General features: G+C 40.6%; 1 protein-coding gene and 1 pseudogene across 1 annotated transcript; one reads left to right on the top strand and one right to left on the bottom strand.

Moving 5' to 3' along the window:
* Positions 1-1,095: 1,095 nt before the first annotated feature.
* On the bottom strand, positions 1,096-3,457 carry LOC149829069 (putative polyamine transporter At3g13620). The gene has a single exon (XM_090017266.1). It carries the CDS (start codon positions 3,349-3,351, stop codon positions 1,795-1,797), a length of 1,557 nt encoding a protein of 518 aa, XP_089873392.1. The 5' UTR covers positions 3,352-3,457; the 3' UTR covers positions 1,096-1,794.
* Positions 3,458-15,487: 12,030 nt separating this feature from the next.
* On the top strand, positions 15,488-17,084 carry LOC149829068 (glucan endo-1,3-beta-glucosidase 3 pseudogene; annotated as a pseudogene).
* The last annotated feature ends 5,131 nt before the right edge of the window (positions 17,085-22,215 follow it).

Raw genomic sequence — 22,215 nt, 5'->3', positions numbered from 1 at the left:
TGCACGTAATAAATGCAAAAAGAAATAAAAAAAAACCTTTGTCAAAATGGGTTCACACTTCTTCCCATGAAAAAACACTTTCCTTCCTAGGTAAGAGAAAGTAGCATCGGTTGAGTAGGGGTGTAATGATAAAAAAACTTGATTTACCCTTCACAATTTTGTGATGTTTTCATGCCAGGGTATGCTTCTGTTTTTACCGCAGATTTCAGAGCATTATGGGCCGTTTGATTTCCGTAGAAAATTTCTCCTTTTGGGATCGCTTGATCGCCGCAAACAATTTTCCACTAGGGAAGTCTCTTACCCAGTCACAAACATAGTGCGTGGAGTCTACACTTGTGAAGATTTTACTTAAGATTCTTCATTAAGGGTGCAAATGGGTTGGATTCAGGATGGATCTTTCCAGATCCAAATCCAAATATAAAATGTAAGCAGTAGATACTGAATCCAGATCCGGTCCAAATAAAATCTGAGGAGGTAAGATTGAATTTGAATCCAAACACGTGATAATACTGGATCTGGAAAAAATAAAACAAAAACAAGTAGTTATATGTATAAAATGCAATTGGGTCAGATTTTGATTCGGATCGCTTCAGATCTGAATTAAAATGCTGATCTGAATCCGACCTGAATCAGAAAGTAATCCAACTTAACAACTCCGAATCCGAACAGATTGCACATGCAGATTTTACTTAAAGGATTCATATCCGAAAAGAACATGTTGGACTCAGATCGATTATCTGACCATATCCGATGCGTTTGCTGCCCTACTCCCGATACTTTTCTAGGCAAAGTTTCCACAATTCAAACTTTTCTTGCATGCAATCAAACACGCCTTTGTACAAATTTGTATAGAAGAAGAACCTTTTCGCCAAGACAACTTTTTATTTAGGAAAAAATTTTGTGGGGTGCATTAGAACAATTCCAATAAAACTTTGTGTTTGCCGTGCACTAAAGAAAAAGCACTAGACCATGCATACTTTTTTTGCTGTTTCTGTTTGTTTAGATTTTATGGTTACCGTCGCCAGAAAAATTTTCCCATTTTTTTCAACCATCTCCACTCTTGCTCTGCTAAATAATTCAGCATTCAAAAAGGAGTTTGGTGGCAAGCCTCTTTCAGTTTCACTTGTATTATGTACTAATAAATCAGTCAATGCAGTGTGGCAGACAAATAGTGCCCCCTCTGTACAACTCATATGGTACTAAATGGGCACCACAGACCCTAACCAGTATCTTGTGTGGGCCCATGCATCAGTCGTTTGACCTAGAGGATGAATGGACACAGCACACAGGAGGACTAACAGTAGCAGCACAAACGGGTAGCGATTTCAGTCATACTACAGGAATTTCATTGTTGCAAGTTTCGATCAAATCTGACCCATGTGATCTGTATGATTCACTTGGTGAAGATTTTATTTGAATGGTTAGCCAGTAAGAATTTTTGTGTAAATAAAAATATCAATAGTTCTATAAAAACATCAACATTTTATCATTTAAAACCATAGTTTTCATTAAACACACACACACACACACAATCCAGAGGTAATGGTCCAATCAATCATGCTGAATCCATGTTGGGGATCAGATTTGATCAAAACAACTTGTAACAATGAGATTCCAATAGTAGTATGACAAAAGGCTATGAATCAAGGGGCGATTTGAACCTGTTTGGGAGCAGTAGAGCAGAGGAAACAAAATGGAAAAAGGAAAAAAATTGGTAGACGAAGTGCTTTGAGGGTGGAGCGAACCCAACCCAACCCAACCCAACCAGAACCCAACAACAATCCAGCATCAACATCAAGGATGATGACGGTGGTGATTCTCACCACCGGCACCGGCACCGGCACTGGCATAGATGTTCTGCGTTACCTCCTCTTCTTCTACTTCCTCCGGGACCTTAATGAAAGTCACCCACTTCTTGGCCTTGCACAGCTTGGTGGCGAAGTAGCCGGCGATCCCCAAGAGGGTGAAGCCGCCGCTGAACGCAAACACGACTTTTCCGGCCATGACCATCACCGTGATCACGAACGCGGTGGGGACAAGACACATGCAGACCAACCCCGGGATCCCCAGCGGCACCCTAAACGGCCGATTGAGCGCCGGGAATTTCCTCCTCAGCCACACGAACGCCGAGAACTCCAGCAGCATCCCCATGCTGTACAGGAAGTTGGCCGACGAGACGATGCTGGTGAAGTTCATGTAGGACAGCGCGACGGTGACGATGGTGGAGATGAGCACCCCCCACGACGGCGTGTCGAACCACTCCGATCTCCTCGCCAGGAAGGCCGGCAGGTGGCCGAGCTCCGCCATCCCCAGAAGCTGGAAGCTGCAGCTGCTCAGCTGCGCCTCGAAGAGCCCCACGTTCGACAGCACCGCCCCGACCTCCACCCAGTACTTGAGCCAATTTCCGGCGAGCATCCCGGCCACGTTCGCCAGGTACCCGTCGGACCAATCGCTCTGCCGGAGCTCCAGCGCGCCGGTTCCCGCTAGCAAAGGGATGATATAGCAAGAACACGTCAAGATTCCGGCGAATAATAGCGCCTTCGGGTAGGTTTTCTGCGGGCGGTCGACTTCTCCGGCGAGGGTGCTGGCGTTGTCCCAGTAATTGAGGTTCCAGAAGAGGGTGTTGAGGTAGAGCGACCAGTCCTTCTTACCCTGGCCCTTGTTCAGCCACCGGGAGGGCCTGATCTTGGGGATGGAGATGAAGAGGAGGAGGACGAAGGGGGCGAGGGAGATGGCGGCGAGGGCGACGGCCGTCCAGCCGACGATGGTGAGGCCGGTGTAGTTGAGGAAGGCAAGGGAGAGGTTGAAGAGGGAGATGGCGAGGTAGCGGTAGGGGCCGCCGGAGAAGACGGGGAAGACGAGCTTGAGGTAGTCGATGCAGAGGGCGGGGTAGGCAGCGTTGTTGATGGCGCCGCTCATCCACTTACACCAGCCCATCATGAAGCCCCAGAAGGGGCCGAAGGCCTGGGTGGCCCAAATCACGTAGCCGCCGTTGCCCGGGTAGGCTGTGGAGAGCTCCGCCGTGATGAGCGCCTCCGGGATGCTCCATATCAAGGGGAACACGAGGAAGCCCACGATGGCGAACAGGGGACCCGCGGCCTGGACGGCGGGCTCCTCGCCGAAGGGGCCGCCGGAGACCTCGAAGTAGATGAGGAAGACGAGGGGGATGAGGGTGAGCTTCTTGCGGGAGTAGGTGGTGGCGTCGGCGTTTGTCGGTAGCAGTATCTGGTGGTTCTGCCGGTCCTCTTCGCCGTTGGTGGCCGGAAGTCGGTGGGCCGACGGGGAAGTGCCCATTGATGACCCCTTTATGGGTCCGGCTGCCTTGTGATCTTGAATCTCGTTGGTGCTCATTAACACTGGTGGTTCTCTCTCTCTCTCAAAATTGAGAGAGAGAGAGAGAGAGAGGGGAAGAAGAGAATCAGAGATGGTGGATAAAAAGTAGATTCGTAAGAATCGATGATCGTAAGAGGCAATAATGAAGCCTAATCTCCTTGGGCTTTATAAGTATGTTTGTGGCTGGCTGAAGATCAGTGAATATTTGCATAAATTTCTTTCTTTTCTTTCTGTGGATGTCAGCAGTTGTCGGGGGAAAGAGATTTTTACTGAGTTGGCATACCCGGAAACGAGACAAACGATGGTGTTGAATGTTGACGCCGGCCCCCTTTGTGTTCAGTAGATCGTTGGCGTGTGAATTAAAATAAGTTCCACTCATCCCCTGTCTCATCTCTAATCTTCATACCCTTCTTTAAGATTTCATTGATGCAAGTTGTTTTGATCAATAAGACTCCATAGATGTTATCTGTGTCATTCATTCAGTGAATATCAACGGTTTACATCTCTCAAATCCAACTTGTGTACAGGTTTTTTTTGGCAATTCAAAAAATTAAAGGTTGACAAAATACAAAATTTTATGATTTGAAAAATCAAATCTTTTTGTTGAAAAAATATGATCCAAGAAACCATTCTTACTAAATCGACGATGCTGAATCTAGCAGTAAGGTCAGATTTGTTCCAAACAACTTGTATCATAAGATATGAGAGGGGTATGAAGATGGGGGATGACATAGTGATGAGTGAAACAGAACTGGTGTGAATTGGACATCCTTTGTTTTTTTTAAAGTCCCACTGTAAAGGTCTTGTCTTTATCAAGAAAAAGAAAAAGGCTGAAGCGGTTTGGTGAGAGTGGCAGCTCTAGGGAGTCTGATGCAAGTGACCTCCAGCCTCAGTTCTAGTATCGTTAGCCAGAGGGAAATGTTGGTGAATCACACAGTGGTGAATCACCCTAGTGGCCAAGGCCCTTTCCACTGCACCAAACCCTTGGTGCTCATGTTTGGCCGTCATAAAATATCTCCAACTGTTCAAATTTTAAGATCGCATTATTTCATATATGAGAAGGAGAAAGTTTTCTCACATAATTTATGATAATAAGAGCTATGTCACATGGACACGCCTAAAAGGATACATGATTGTCATTTTTGTTCAATTTCCTATTAGGAATTTAGGAATATCAAACAAGGGAACAAGAGGCACACTTTCAAGGATCCCTGTGACATGTATGTTTGGTTGCATTCAAATGTGATTTGAATCTCATGCAAACGACGGTCAGTCACAGACAGGGCAAGAAGAAAGTGTCCTGAGCTTGATTGTATTGGCAGTCACTTTCTTTCTGTCTTTACTTTGGAAAGCTGTTTGGTTGTCTTTTACTGTTTTAATAATATTATTCTTAAAATAAAAAATTCCCATGCAAACCAGAGAATAAATCTCATTTGCATAAACCAAACATGTGATTTGAAATCTCATGCAAGTGAGCAAGGGAATGTGATTTGAAATCACATTTAAAGTGAATCCCAATTGCATATGGTGGAAAATGTGGTTTGGAATCATGACTTAAAATCACATTTTGATTCCATCTCATGTGAGCAGGAATCCATTTTGATTACGACTCTTTCTAGTGAGAAAATCATGAAGTTGGTGGCCCCACAAAAAGGACAACTCTTTGCATTTACTAATTGAGGGGCCCCACGGTGAAAAAGGTGAGGAGAAAATCATTCCCAAGGGAGAGGTTGTAATCCCACTTTTATGCGAAAGTGCTGGTCAAAGAGAAGGTTTGTTTTTTAGCACGCACCAACTTTTGGCAGTTTGTTTTACCATGAGAAAATAAGCCATTTTCTTACTAAATTTGTGCATTTTCTCACCAAAACAGGTGAAACAAACAGGTCCTCGATGGATTTTAAAACGGCCATCCATCCCACAAGATGATGGACATATCCTTAATTCCAAGAATGCAAAAGAAAATCATCAAGAGAACAGTTTCATTCCATTTTAAATTACTTTTCACTTGAGAAACCAAAAGTGGGGTATTTTCGGTCCAAGCATTAGTAATGCTACTTTCATCCAATCGGTACGTGTGGAAGGCTAAAGATAAGGGCTGCAAAAGGATTGAATATGGTCATATATCTGATCCGAGTTTGACATATTTTTTTTCCAGATATGGATCCTTTAATTAAGATCTGAATGTACATTAGAATGGGATTCAGATATATTCAATTGGATTACTTTCAGATTTGGATCACTATTTTAATTCAGACCTTGAATTGATCCAATTCAAAATCCAACCCTATTACATTTTTTTACATGTAAATAGCTTCTTTTTGTTTTATTTTTTCTTAATGCAGAATTACCACATGCATTTCGGATTTAGATTCAGCATTACATTTTGGATTCAGATTCAGATCTTTCAAGAACTGGCCTGAATCCAAACCGTTTGTGCCTTAGTGAAGATGATGGGACATAATTTTTTCATATTGATTTTCATACTTATATTTAACATGAAAGAGCGTGCATGAGAGAGAGAGAGAGAGAGGCAAGGGGTGAGCTAATGGAGTTTTACGTTGTTGGGACAGTGATCGTAAGTACGACGAGTAGAGTCAGCACAAAGGTAACACCCTAAAATTTTGGACTTGTTAATTTTAGGAAAAATTTTGAAATTTCGCAATCAATCTTTTTTCAGAGTTTAAAAATGGTAGTTCAATGAAAAATAATATTTGAAAGAACAAGTCAACGGACCTTGAGCGTATTACAAATAAACTTTTCTTTACACAATGGATTTGTATTTTTATACATTCATTGAAACTACATAGATTCAAAACAAGGTTTTTGATAAATAAAATTTACACAAAAGACGATATTATAAAAGAAACCCTTATACAAAATTATAAAACGTGCTTAGGAGCGAAACAACAGAGAGTGTGAGTTCTTGATATCATTACGTCATCACGCTATTGCCTGCCACATCAACCTAATCATCACTTTTATTCTATAAAATGAGTCAGATTTATAAAAGTCTGGTAGGTGCATAGATAGTAAAAGTCAGAATAGGACTAACATATGCATTATTTCACAACGTGCAGTTTCAGAATAAGTAAAAATGAACATAGTGAACTTGTTTCGATAATTACTGACTTGCGGGTACACACAGAATAAAAGATAGAAATAACTGAGACTATCTGGAGGTTTATTATTCCATGTATTTGAATATTGCAAACAACTAGCTGAGTCTGCTCATAAGGATACGACCCAATGATTGAGAGAGAATTCTTCAAAGACCACTTGTTACGGGGGGTGCATCCAAACTTCTGCAGAAGTCCTTAAAATCTATCACATATGATAATATTTGGTAGCCCAGTCCCCTAACTTCGATGACTGGGAACACCGAGTCATTGCTACTCGAAGAACATAGTTGTAAAAAACTTGTCCATTTAAGTTTTTATACCATCTTATCATTTTCCTTAATAGAATCAAAGAATAGATGGGTACGTCAGGTATGATAACCCATTCAATATGCTTTGATCTTTTAAACTAGATTGAGCATCTTGCATGTGAAGACGATAATTTTCAAAATGTGATTTTCTTTTAATCATGATGCATTGTTGCACTATGAGGTTACCATAAACCTCCAATCCAATCATCGTCGTACTAATTTGTTGTGCATGTTTGATAGTACCACTACGATAAGAAAAATATTAGTTTATAAAAAAAAAACTCTGACACAACATTGAAAATTATGATATCCCGTGCCATAAGCTGAAAAATATCTGAGTCATTTCGGATACAGAAAAGAAGGACCTCATGTACGTATCACTGAAGGCTATGTAGTCGAAGCCTTTTGTTGTGTTGGTTCGAAGAGAAAACTCTGTAATCTCAACTCATTTTAAAGCTTGAACATGTTGGAAAGGTGTTTAGAGGAATCTTTCAATGCTAGGGAGTTTGTCCGGTATACACAGACGTGACAACATTGATACCTGTATGCAAGTGAGTCTTGCTTTATACTTGGGATAAGCTATGTATAAAATTGATGAATATTGCGAATATGCAAATATAAAATACTTGTTTTGCTTTTTAAGACATTGAAGAATACAAACTTAAAATCTCACATATGAAATCTATAAAAAATTGAGTTTCGGCGTGGATGCGCAAATCTGCTTTTTTAAATACATATTAGAGTAATTAAAAGCAGGCAGGAGTACACAAAAATTGCTTACTTTATAAAATTATATATGTATATAGAATGTACATATATATATATATAAGCATAAGTCTGAGCACATTACAACTCAACAACAAGGTAAATGACGTAAAGCATGACCCAATGTATGAAACTACACATTGAGCTAAATAAATTACGTAAATGAAGCCCGATATATGAAAATGTATATCGAACTAAGTAAATTGCACAAAGCAGGAGCTTGTGCACGTTACAACACGATGACAAAGAAAATGACATAAAGCAGGGTTCGATGTGTGAAACCACACATCAAGGTAAATAAATTACAGAAAGCTAAAGCTTATACACATTACAATGCGATGATAAAGTCAATGACATAATTTAAAATGAACAAGAATACACAAAATTGCATTCTTGAGTTAAAAACATATATATAATATAAATATAATACGTATATATTAGAAGTGTTCTGACATTATTCTTGCATGCAACTTTCCCCTATCTCAGAGATGATTCTCAGTGTAGGTTATTGTATTGTTTGTGCCTCGGTAACCATGCCAAAAATATGAAGTCTTGTCCGTTGTGTCGAATGGTGCACTGAAAATGGTTTTTATCATGTTGCGAATAGAACAATGTAACAAACTTAATTTAACAGAATAAGCGACATTTGTGTCACAGGGGTTGAACCCAAACCCAAATCGAGTTGACCGGACCGAGCCGGGCGGGACAAGGCATAAAAAGTCAGTTTAGTTTGGCAGAGAACCGGGGGAGCGGGACAAGATCCGATCGAGCTCGCTTGGTGGACCTGAGTCAAACTCGGTGCACTCGATCCGACCCTAGGGAGCTGAACCAAAATTGGCTGAGCTCAGTTTGGCCAGACTCAAGACTGCAACAATAGTAGCTGTTGCAACTCAGGTACAACAAGACGATGGGGGGTGAGGGCTCGGCAATCAGGCCAAGCCACACCCGATCCCAAACCGAGCTTGGCTCAGTCCTCCAACAAGGGGCCGCTGCCAGAGGCAGTGGTTGGTGCGACCTGCTAACAGAGTAAGGAGAAAAGAGGAGCGGGCTGACACAGGGGCGAAAGCCCTTGCCCGCCGCCACTGGTGGCATAGCAGAGATGCAAAAAAAGGGGAGGTACCATGGAACGCGAGAGCCACCGTGACCTCCACTGCCCCAGGCAAGGATTCCTGCTCGCCCTTGGTGGCGCTGCAGGGTACTGGGAACCCGAACTCAGCTCGGGTTCACTAGGACTAGCCACCACCATTGCATCTGCAACAATATCCGACGCTGTTGTTGATGTGGCTGCCTTGGGCAGCCACAAAAGAAGGGAAAAGGAGTGGGGAGGTGCGGTAGGGAAAAAAAGGGGGGCGGCAGGGAAGTGGCTTCAGCCACCCCCTTTCGACAGTCCTACCATAGCAACAACATCAGCAACCGAAGGATCACAGGAGAGGGTGTTGGACACCCTTTCTCCTAGCAAGCCAGAGCTAACAAGGAAGGGGCAAGAAGGGTGGAGAAGACTCACCTGAGGTCACGATGCCGACGTGGGAGCTCTGGCGTGGCTCACCGGAAGGTGGGTAGGGAAAGAGGAGACCGTGGGGTCAGGGGCCTCCAGCTGGTTCCCAATGGAGAGGAAGAGGGGAAACCAGCAGTGGTGGTTTCTGGCGGCCACCGTGAGGGAGAGAGGCGACACGAGGGTTAGCCAAGAGAGACAACGTGGTAATGTTGAATTAGATCCCAATTTAACTATCAGATCCAATTAATATGGACAGAAATCACACATACAAAACTTTTTTTTCAAACCGTAGGATGCTATAAAAAGCATGATGCTTTTCCAAAGAAACTATTTTCCTCTTGGTGATAGGAAAGATGGGGGCTAAGCAGACCCCAACAGCTTATTAATCAAAAAAGAATCATGGGAATCCGATGGCATATCTTTCCAACATCTATTACAAGATGATCACGTCTCTTGATGTGATCGAGAATCGTTTGGAGCAATGTTGTCAGTACCGGTGCTATACATATCGGGCTTAAAATTATTTTTTTAATATTATTGTAATATTATTTTAATGGTTTTAACATGTGTCACGTTCTGATTGATACAAAATATTTTTTAATTATTTTTTAGCCGATTCAGAACTATTCATTTGAGAATTTGTATCGGCAGATCTATTCTACCGATACTGATAACATTTGTTTGGAGGGGCTGTTTCGTGCACTTTCCTATCAAAGGAGTCCTTTTTCATACCAAAGAAGTAAAAGTGTAAAACAAGCATCTCCATTTTTTTTTCCATGGGAATATGCAGTGGAGTCAAACAAGCATCTCCTTGAGAAATACCAGATGGGATCAGGCCAGAGTGTGCTCTGACGGTATTCCATAGAGCACTTCTGGCCGCCATTGATCTCAAGATCAACGGCATCCAAAACCTGTACAAAAGAGATGCCCATCACTTGGATGCACTCAACTCATTTTTTTTTATTGCCTTTGATGTGATCCTCTATTGGAAACGAAGGACACACATCAAAACAGTGAACATGCTCATTGTCACCTGTTTATTTTAGACCATCTAGGGATGGCAGTGGACCGGGGAAAGCGGGGCCCCGCCTCACCCCGTTTGGACCGAGGATGAAGGGTACGAAACGGGGATGGAGGCGGGGACGAAGGTTAAAATCCATCCCCGTCCGGGGGTGGAGGCGGGGATGGACGTGCACTTTTCCCCGCCCCGCCCCGTCCCCGCCTCGACCACTTTTCCCCGCAATATCCCCGCCCCGCCCCGTCTCATCCCCGTTTGAACCGGGGATGAAGGCGGGGATGGAGGATAAAATCCATTCCCCACTGGGGATGAAGGCCGGGGTGGAGGATAAAATCTTGAGGCGGGGCGGGGGTGGAGACCTTGTCCCCCGCCCCGCACCCACTGCCATCCCTAAGACCATCCATCCGAAATACAGATGACATCTGAAAAAGGAATGGGGTTCATCTCATCCAAGTGATGGGCATCCCATTCGTACATGTTTTGGATGCCGTTCATCTTGAGATCTAATGTTTCCCAATAATAAAGCTTGTCTGCCACTGATTAGTGAATATGTTGAACACATGAAATTTGAGCCAATCGTTTGATAATTAACTTCATAGTATGTACCAATGGAGCCCTATTGGTAGATCTGAATCCGAATCAGATCGATGAGGTAAGGTAAATAACGTTGAATCTAAATCTGAAACCATGGGAGAGCCCTGTTGGTAGATGAGACCATCATCACTGTTCGTGACTCAGGATTCTATTTGATCATCAATCCAATCACTGTTCACATTTTTTCTTATCAATGAATATATCTCTTTAAATGTCTTGTATTTCTAAAAAAAAAAAAATAGATTGATGAGATAGATGACATCGATGAGATTGATACTTAAATCTTTCATTTTAAAATTTATTGATTTTACCTCATAAGTAAAACCACCACTCAATAGCATGTTGGCAGAACTACATTTTTTTTTTTTGAGAATCTCCTAATTGTTTCAGAGCAACTAAAAAAAGATTCTTTGATCAGAAAGAATTCAATTCAAAGTGAAGGATAACTATCCAGATGTTTTCACAACTCAATCATTTAGGATTGAATAATCAAAGATTTGATCTTTTCTAACTTTGTCCGTAGCTACAACAAATAGAAACTCAAAAATTACTGATGAAAAACATACAAAACAAAGTAAATAACAAACATGCATTGAGCTTAGGGCCCTTAGGAAAGGTTAGATCTTATTGAACGGCCCACAAAGCTCTACCTTCCTAGATAGGTTCACCATGGTTTGTCATCTTAATATGGGACTCGATTCCGAACACATGGGGCATTCTTTCTCATAAGGTCAAAGTTGGGTGCACTCCAATGTGGGCTAGGAGGACCCAGAGAGTTTCATCAATTGGAAAGGTACCATGATGGAGGGTTTTCTCTTAGCTTAGCCACAAGAAAAGGTTCATATTTGTCCAAGAGATTCCAGCTAGCTCTACTAGATTGTAGGATATTCAAGAATTGGGTATGATAGGTTAGACTAAGGCTTAACCTGATGAATGGTCATCTAAAATACATCAGTTTCAAGTGCACAATAGTCAATTGTTTCTATTCAAATACACTTTAATCTCTTTAGGCTTGCTGCAACTTGTTCAATATTTGTGACAATCATCTTCTAGGTACTTTGAAAGGTATAATAGGACAGGAAATAAAGGTTAAAATTAAACGGGATTGTGTAAAAAAAAAATTGTTTGCTTTTTTAATAAGTTTTTACAAGGCTTAAAAAGGGTAATGAAAAAATTGAACAATTTTTGGGAGAATTTAGTGTTTTCTTTTATTTGTCTCTCCTTCGTTTCTTCATTTTTTTAATTTTTTTATTGCATAGTTTTTTTTATCGTTTCCTATGGCTCCCCCTATAAACTTTTGCTTCTTCAAACTTCGAGAATAGGTTATCAAATCATTTTCTCCAAATGTCCCCAAATGTGCTTACCTCCTTTTTATTAAAATATTATAAAGAGCACTAAGACAAGATGACGTTCACAAATGCGTGAGCACATTCACACGTGAATGTCAAACCATTTGCAAATGTAAGTGTATTTAGTTAAAAGATGGTTTGTAAATGTAGTATGGCCTTTTATAATTAATGTTTGCAAATGTCCCCACAATGTGTGAACCTTCTTTTATTAAAATCACATGAGGGGCCTAGGCATGAGAAAGTTTACAAATGTGTGAGGACATTTACATGCAGAGGTCATAACATTCGCAAATGTGAGAACATTTAGTTAAAGGAAGTTTACAAATATAGTACGACCTTCACAAATCATGTTCTGTGATTTTTTTTAAAACGTGCAAGCTTATTTTTTACTTAAATTGTATAAGGGGTATAGGAAGGAGGACATTTGTAAAGGTGTGAGCACATTTGCAAATGTAAGAGTATTTAGTTAAAAGAGGTCCACAAATATAGTACAACTTTTACAAATCATGTTTGTGAATGTTCTCAAATATGCTAACCTCATTTTATTAAATATTTTAACATTTGTGAATGTCCTCGTACATTTACTAATGTCTTTTAGCTTGTGCCTTTTATGAGATATTAGTAAAAGGAGGTTTACACATTTGAGGACATTCATGAATATGATTTGTGAATGTTGTTCTATATTTGGTTTAGGACAAAATTATCATAAAAAGTTGAGAATCAAAATTTTGGACATGAAAAAGATTTGAGCAAATTGTGATGCATTTTAAAAAGCACACTACTTTACAATGACAGTACAATCATTTTCTAAATGATTAATGGTCTTATTTGATCTTGATTCCTTTGAGTTAGCAGCAGCTTATGAAGAATCTCCCTCTTAATTCTCCTAAAGGCTCTTCCTCTTTTGTGGTTATCTTTTATAGTACCACTACATCCTTCTCCAGTCTTAGAGTAGAAATCAGTTTTTCTAGACTTCAATTTCCTCTTACTTGCCAAAGTATTTCTTCATTCCTACCTAAAAGGAATCAAGATGAAAAGATTTGCTAAAGAAAAACAGCAATCAGATAAGTTTTTTTTAGATGACCAAAATCAAAGAAGTTGGTAGGGGAGTTGCCCTCCTAACTAGGAATGTCAACATATCGGATTATATCCAGTATCCAATCAAATCTGACTCCATTTGGTTGGATATGGTAAGCCAAAACCATATCCGGTTATAATCAGATGCAAATATGGTTTTGACTTTTTGCTACCACAGGTATCTACATTTGATGAATATCTGAATTGGTTTATATGTAAAAAATGGGATTTGGTATACTTATTTAGCAATTCAAATCCGTTTAGCCAACATCCTATGGTATTGACCACATCCAACCCGAATCCAAACCGCTAAGATCCCTACCCTTGACTCCTCAAATGGCCTTAAATAATGCAAGTTCTCTCAAACTGTAGCTTTCGATATATTTTCAGCTTTTCCTCCATCAGATATGATCTCGTCTGCCTCTTCTCTTTTTCAGGAGCGAACTAAATCTACCCTTTTTCTTCTTCTTTTGAAAGGTTTCATCAATTGCACGTCATCTAGTTCTTGCTCCAAGAGGGGTTGGCTTAGTGGGGTGGGCCTTGGCTGCTAGATGGGCAGTTATGGTTCGATTCTCATAGGGCGTCACCCCTCTGCCCAAGCCAACATATAGCATAGTTCTAACTTAGTTGTTTATGGCATCTATGTGTATTTGCTACTTAGAATGTTATAGAGCAAAAACCCACCAACTAGCTTCTCTCTAAGGGTAAAGAACTCTCTAACCATATGTCAAATTCTCCTTAGCAGCTGGCCACATTTTCCTCCAAGGCAAAACTAGTGCAATAACTTTAAACAGAGTTTTGTCATTTAAAAGCTTTTAAACAGAGTATTTCACAAATAGCCTCTAGAGAAAAATTCAATGCCAGTTGAAAATGTTAATTTTACCCTTGATGGACCTTGGATCATGATCACTGCATTTTGACATCAATGCCATGTTAGACTTTCATTGTTGAGACTGTAACCCTGCACAATGCTCATACAACAAACACTAAACCACCTAAAATGCAGCATGGCCAGTTGTATTACCACATTCATATCTTGATACTAGAGTCCTAATCCATGATCAGTAATAGAAGCACAGGCTGGTGCAAGACTCACCACCTTTCCTTCCATTAATGACCGATGTTGGCATGTCATTTCCAACATGCATGGTTAGGGGTCATTCACCAAGCCAGACAGAGAGCAAACGACCTCTCTCTCTCTCTCTCTCTCTCTCTCTCTCTCTCTCTCTCTCTCTCTCTAAGCTAAAGGGTTTTCAGGATATTTTTAGCAAATCTGACTCCACAGGTGTTAGCATAGTTGTGATAGAAAATGACAATTAGATTGCATTTTTGATGAAAATATAAAATTTTTAAGCTTGAATATTTGTAGAAAATTTAGACTATCGATTTTCAAAACTTATAAAAACTATCGATGTGTGGGAATACAACGATCCAAGAGTCAATTCATATAAAATCAAGCTAGAACACATGTATGGTCAGATTTAAGAAAAATAAGAAAAAAGAAACTTTAGAAGCCCGGCATGTGAGCAGTAGGAGGATCGAAGTAGGCAGCTACCCCCTACTCACAAAAGGATATCTAAATAACAAACTGTTTTCAGGTCTTCATCCACCAAAACATCCGCAATTAGCAAGCATATAAGAATTGCCATAAAAGATGGATGCTTCTCCCCGCTGAAACCAAAAGGTATAGGCATTTGGGCATGCACCACCATTCTATCAACAATTGCAGAAGTGTCTTGTGCACATTTCCTCTCAGGCAAATCACTAAGTGGGGAATAGTCCTCTGTGATTTCATTTGGAGTTTGCTGAGACAGCATGGTACTCCAAGGACCACTCCCTACTTACACCCATGGCTCCCTCATGAGGACTACTTTACATCAACACAGTCCTCTAAATTCCCCCATGAGATTGCTTCGCCCTCAATTTCTCTACAAAAACCTTGTCTTTATCATACTGTATGCAAGAGTCTCTGTACTTCCTCCATTGATTCCTATTAGCAGTAGCTATATATTTGAAAAAGGACTCCATCATCTTCTATGTCAGCAAGGAGATTTAATTCATAAGCCATTGAGTAAAAGGAAACTAAGAAAGAAAGAAGGAAATCGACATAAATTCAAGAAGAGATAGAAGACTGAGCCCTTAGAGGGGAGGAAGTCACCAATAAGCCTGAACCAAAAACACAACAAAGCTGTCACTCTTTTGCATACCCCCACCATCCCTTATTTTCCTCACCTCTACCAGTAACGCTTTCCCCCCCACAAGAACACTTGTCACCCATTTATTGGCTTTGAACCAGCTAAGCTGCCAATTTTTTGAAAGACATGACTTGAGAAAGCGATATGTGAAGATAAAACTTTAATGGTAAAAACTGATTTTTCTCTATATCGTCTTCCACTCCTGGTCGATGTCATATATAAAATACAATCAATGGATTCCTTAAATTAAGTGATGAAGATAACAAGGAATCCGCTTACCATAATTACAGCAGAATCCAAAACAGAAAGACAAGATACACCTCTTTTCCTTTTTTGAGGGAGAAGATACACTACGTAATTCTAATGTACAACAAATAACACACGGTAATAATGAAAATGGTAAAATGGAAAGTAGCAAAATCTTCCAAATCCTAACACGGTATGTGTGGATTACAGAGAGGAAAATCAGAAGGGCATTAGATTGTAAATACTCGAGGAAAGAAAGCAAGAGTATAACAAGAAAGTCGACTCAGTTTTGCGGCCACCATGTCACCTGAAAACCGGCCGACGACTATCTTCCTCCTCCTCCTCTTACTCCCCATCGTCTCAGGTACCAACTTCCTTCCACCCCACTTCTTTTAAGCTCTCTTTTCGTTGTGGGGTTCCCTTTTTTTTTGTTTTCTTGCTTCCCTTCTTTCTTGCTTCGTCGATTGCTGTTCTTCTTTCTTGCTAAGCATATTTTCTTCTTGTGATGATGAAAAACTGGATCAGGGGGGTTCGTCGGGGTGAACATAGGCACGGCGATGAGCGACCTGCCGAAGGCGGAGGAGGTGGTGAGCCTCTTGCAGGCGCAGAAGATCACCCACGCCCGTCTCTTGAATGCCGACCACGAGCTCCTCAAGGCCCTCTCCGGCACCGGGATCCAGGTGACGGTGGGCGTCCCCAACGACGAGCTCCTCGGCGTCGGCGAGTCGCATGCCGCGGCGGCCGACTGGATCAGCCGCAACGTTGCCGCCTTCTTGCCGGCGACCAACATCACGGCCATCGCCGTCGGCAGCGAGGTGCTCACCACCGCGCCTGACGCCGCCCTGCACCTCGTCCCGGCCATGAAGTTGCTCCACTCGGCCCTCGTGGCCTCCAATCTGGCCTCTCAGGTGAAGGTCTCGACCCCGCAATCGATCGACGGCGTCATCGTCCAGTCGTTTCCGCCCTCCACGGCCGCCTTCAACTCCACCTGGCTCTCCATCCTCCACCCCATCCTCCGGTTTCTTGAGAAGGCGGGCTCCTTCTTCATGCTCAACGCCCACCCTTACTACGGCTACGTGAAGGCCGGCGGCCTCTTCCTCCTCGATTACGCCCTATTCAAGCCGCTCCCGACCGATAAGCAGATCGTGGACCCCAATACGATGCTGACTTACACCGGGATGTTCGACGCCGTCGTCGACTCCGCCTTCTACGCATTGGCCGCCGCAAACTTCTCGCAGCTCCCCATCGTCGTGACGGAGTCCGGCTGGCCGTGGCAGGGCGGCCCCGGCCCCGGCCCCCGCGAGCCGGACGCCACCGTTGACAACGCCCTGACCTACAATTCCAACTTGATCCGGCGGGTGCTCAACAACACCGGCACGCCGTTCCGGCCGGGTACGGGGATCGACACCTACATTTACGAGATGTTCAGCGAGGACCTGGTTGCCGACCCGGCGGCCACCAGGAGCTGGGGGCTCTACTTCCCGAATGGCACCGCCGTCTACTCCCTCCCTCTGGGTCAGCAGTGATTCGGCGTTTCTGTGTCATGAAAATCCAATAAAAATATTTTTTATATAAAAAATCTAATTGTTTATTTCTTTTAGAAAATTATATTGGTGGGTATTAATAATAATAAATCTTGACCTTATGGTATAATATAAGATATGATGTGGATTTACAGGTGGGACCGCCAAGTCAACCCGACCCGCCATAGGTCGGGTTTGGGTCATTGTTTTAAGCTCGAGCTCGTTCGGTCTGAAACCTGGCCTCATACGTGGGTTGAGCTTGGGCAAGCCTGGTGGGCTTTGAATTATTTATTAATTTTTTATTAATATAAAATTTTAAAAATTAAATAATAACTTTTTATAAGGTTGGATAACTCATTTATAAGGTTGTCATAACGTATAATGTTCATGTTAGATCATTTTTATTACTTAAGAAATATAATAAAAGGTTATAAAAAAAAATCTTAAGAGGTTAAGTATCAACGATTGTTAGTCTCAAGCATAAAAGTGCACGTATGGATGACAATTTAGTCACGTGTTAACTACTAAAAGGAGTTTTCAAAATGATTGAGAATGGTTTGGTGGGGTTTGTTTTCATGCACTTTCCAATAAAAGGGGCTCGTTTTTTTTATAGAAAAAGAAAGTATTTCTCAAGTGAGAAAATGATAGGAAAAATAAATGTAAGAAAGAACAAATAAAACTTTTTCGTCGATTTTAAAGGAAAGTTTTTATAAAAATATTCCTTCACCTGAGGGCATGAAACAAATTTTATTATAAATTTTTTTTATTTAAGTCAATCGTTCACTCTAAGCAAATCACATTCTAAGGACTGCCATAAGAGGAGCTTCTTCCATCTTCATCTTTCCTCCATCCACCACCATTTTCAGGTCTCTCACTCATTTTTCTCATATTTTTTCATTTTGTTTTCTTCCTGCTACACAAATAAGAAAAAAAAAATCATTTTGAAAAGTAACCATATCAAAACTTCTCGTAGGCAAAATTTTCTTTTCATGTGAAACCTTTTCTTGCTTCCAAACATGTAATGAAACAAACATCTCTATGCCAAATGTGGCAGCTGCACATAAATATGTAAAAAAAAAAAATCATCTTTGATGTGAAACGAGGTCACATATCATCCATGAGAAAAACACTTTCCATACTGGACATCCCTTTCAAGAGAAAGTAGTTTCCCTTGTGGGGGGTGTAAGAAAGGCCTTTCTCCCTTACCAAGCAACCTATGAAAAGATTGGCTCTCATGGTTCCCAATAGTAAAGCTTCCCGAAGGGTGAGATTTTAAGCAATGTGCAAAACGTGTTCTTGAATCACATGTTCATACAAAAGGAAATAATATAACTGTTTGGAACAATACTCAGTATCGGTATCTGCTCTGAATCGTTTGGCCAGCGATTCAGGTGAATCCGGCCGATACCAATTCTCAAGTGAATCGTTCTGAATCGGTTAAAAAATATTTTGTATCAATCGGATCATGACATATGTTAAAACTATTAAAATTTAATTTTAGGTATTTTTATATTTATTAAAAATAGCCGATTCAAGTTAGTATCGTATCGATTTTATGACGATACTAATTTTTTAGGAAGATAGCTTCAACACCGTCAAACTTTGTGTTTAGTCATGTCATCAAGTCACGATGATAGATGGCAGTAGAGGTGTGAACGGGCCTGATTTACCCATATCCGAACCGAACCCAAAGCCTATAAGGTTCGGTTGTGGTGATAAATAAGAAGACTAGATTAAGACCTGGGTCCGTACTCAAAGGTCTGATTAATACATAAGCTCGAGTATAGTTTGTGAAATTTTATACTAGACTTGAGTTCCGATTAAGATATGCAATTTTTGATGTAAAAATGAAAAAAAAATATGATTTTACCGGGTATGGTCTGGGTTTGGTTCATGTAGTTCTTATCGGGTTCGGGTATGATTTTTCTTATAGTGGACTCGATTAAACTTGGGACCGGACCTGATACCATACTAAAAAGTCTAATCCAAATTTGGTTCCACCGGAGTCCGAACCAAACCCGACCCATTATGACACCATTATTAATTAAAGAAAAACCAAGTAAACACATACCAGGGGCTCCGCTTGTATGGTAGGAGCAGCTAGTGCACGTCACATTGTGTTGGGACCTTGCAGGTTCAAAACCGAGCGGTACAATTGTATAACTGGTAGGGGGGCTCTGCCTAACCTCAGCTTACCTTTCAAAAAAAAAAAAACATGAAAAAACAACAAATAGAAACTCAAAAAGTATGAATGAAAAAATAAGAAAACAATTTAAATAATAAAAGAAAAGCCAGAAAAAAAGGGATCACGTACATCGATCTCAACCACGATTCCCAACCCATGAGGTCATCCCTTTTCTTAAGGACAAAGTTGGGTGTACACTAAAATAATATTGTAATGTCGAGTGTGTATGGGCCGATACATATCGTATTAGCAGAAAATCGATACGATTCACCCTTGAATCGGTTATTTTTTTCAATAAATATAAAAAATTATTAAAATTATTATTTTAATAATTAATGGCTTTATCATGTGTTAAGTTTTGATTGACATATAATATTTTTTAATTATTTTTGGGTTTGATCCAGTTGAACCGTTAGCCAAACGATACTGGGCCGATACCAATACTGATATTTTCTACAGTAGGCTATGGGGAGCTTGAAAGCGTGCCAATGTGCAGTAGATGATGGAGGGGTTTGCCTTAGCTACAAGGAACGGTCCATATTTGTCCGAGAGATTCCAGCTAGCTCTACGAGATTTGAGGATTGTCAAGATGTGGGTATAATAGGTTAGACTATTGGCGGGTTTGTGTGTCACTAAAAGTGGAGAGCAGGGTTGTATGTTATCCCCTGAACACGGGGCCGCGTGTTCGGGGTCCTAATGAGTGCCATGTGGCACTCATTCGGCTGTTTTGGTGTGTACGAAGGAATATTGCGGATCCCAAGATCTTCCTCCGTACATGAACAGCCGAATGAGTGTCACGTGGCACTCATTCGGACCAGAACACGCGGCCTTGTGTTCAGGGGGTAACATACAACCTGCTGGGCTAAAAGTGGGTTATTTTCCACGAAAATGCATCAACGGGCATACGTTTTCGCTGGGCCCACAGTGACAACACAAACACTGAAAATGTGTGTTTTTGCTGAAAACCCTTGACAGGCATACTATTTTACACGTTGGAGGTGGGTTTTCGGCGAAAACAGTTCGCAGTTTGGGAGAGTCTGATTTCATTTTCCCAGCAGTGGAATCCATGGAAGGGGGTGCAAACTTCCCCTAAGGGTATAGGTTTCAAGGGCACAAAAGCCAAAGATTTCTATTCAAATGCACCTTAATCTTTTTAGAATAGGCTTGTTCTAACATGTAACACTCAATCTTCTCGATACTTTGAAAGAAATAATAGTACATGAAATGAAGGACAAAATTAAATGGGATTGTGACAAAAAAAATAGTTTGATTTTTTAATAGTTTTTTACGAGGCTCAATAGGTTTTTTTAAATCTCTCTTTCTAGGAACTTCATCTATAGATAAACCATGGTTTAAAAACTCACCGAGCTGACCCAGTATCTCGGTTTGACTCGGTTATTTACTGAGTCAACCCAATGAATGATACAAAAATGAACAAAACTCGGCCGAGTCAGCCAAGTTTTAGCATGACTCTACTAAGCCCACCAATGACTTGGTGGAGTCTATATATATATATATGTTACATTTTATATATAATTACATATATTATATGAAATATAATATAAATATTATATATATATTATATATATAAAAATATGGTTATACATATATTAATAAAATTAAACACTAAACATATTATAAAAAAACATCATATAATATATATTATATACAATATATTGATAACATACTATAAAATATAAATGGTATATACCAATGTTATCTATCGTTGCAGATCGGCCAATACACATGGTATCAGCAGAAAAGCGATATGTTGCAAGCTTGAATAGGCTATTTTTTAATAAATGTAAAAAAATATTCAAAAATAATTTTTAAATATTATTTTAATAGTTTTAACACGTGTCATGTTATGATTGATACATAATAGTTTTTATTATCTTTGGGTCGATATAGAACGATTCACTTTAGGTATCTCCCGATAGAGCTGAATCAATGGCCAAATGTGTCCCATCTTGGGGATCACCGCCATCGGGTTGGTGCTCAGCCAACGGAGATCCCACTGGCTGAGAACCACCCTAGAGATAACGAGAGAGGATCACATCACCTTTGATGGTAACAACGTCAAAGGCACCTTGGATGTCGTTCATCTCAAAAATGTACGACACCCGTCAAAATAGTGAATATGCTAATTGTGAGCCATTCATTTTAAACCATTCTGATGCCGTCCATCCGAAACAAGAACTACATCGAGAAAAAGCATGGGGCCCATTCAAGTAATTAATCAATAGTGTTCGATGCCTAGAGAGATTTTCCAATGAAATTGCAAAAGTAATCTGGTGGAAGGTTGTTAAATGCGATGAGGCGAAGCGAGGCGTTGAGCCTGTTATGAAGCGAGGCGTAAGCGCCAAGGTGTTGAAGCATAAGCTTCATGATCAAAATAATAAAATATATAATATTAATAAAATAATAAAATTTTTAAATAAGAACTACTATTATATTCCATTATTGATATGTCCTAATCAAAATCGAATTTGGATCAGATCCAATATGTAATAATTAGAACCGAATCCAATTATAAACATAACATTTAGATCTATGTCGAAGTCACACGTCATTTAAGGGGCATGCATGCGGGTACATCGACACTTTTATGACATGTACCAACACTAATTTAATATTTTAAATATTGTTTTGTTACTCTTGATAATATTTTAATAAAAATATAGGTTTATACATTAAAACATCAGGAAAAAGTTTATTGATTAAAATATTAAAAAAAAACATGTCACCGTATCTCATTTTTTGAAAAAGATTGTGAACATAGAGTCACGTATCGGGTCGTACCCGTATCTTTGTGACATCAATCTAGATCCAAACCGAAATCCATCAATAAAAGATGTTCCGTCTTAGATGCTGCTTAATTAGATGATGCTTCAAAACTCGGTTCTCCTCTGGTCGACAACCCCTCTCTCTCACCTCCTTCCCCAGCCCTAGACGGGTGCTTCCACGGATTCCTCCAGCGACCTCTGAGAGCGGCAGCCAGATTCTGG

Source organism: Nuphar pumila, chromosome 9, assembly GCF_984573655.1.
Source record: "Nuphar pumila chromosome 9, dmNupPumi1.hap1.1, whole genome shotgun sequence".
NCBI lineage: Eukaryota > Viridiplantae > Streptophyta > Magnoliopsida > Nymphaeales > Nymphaeaceae > Nuphar > Nuphar pumila.
The sequence above is the reverse complement of the archived record's forward strand: the minus strand, read 5'-3'. Positions and strand labels throughout refer to the sequence as shown.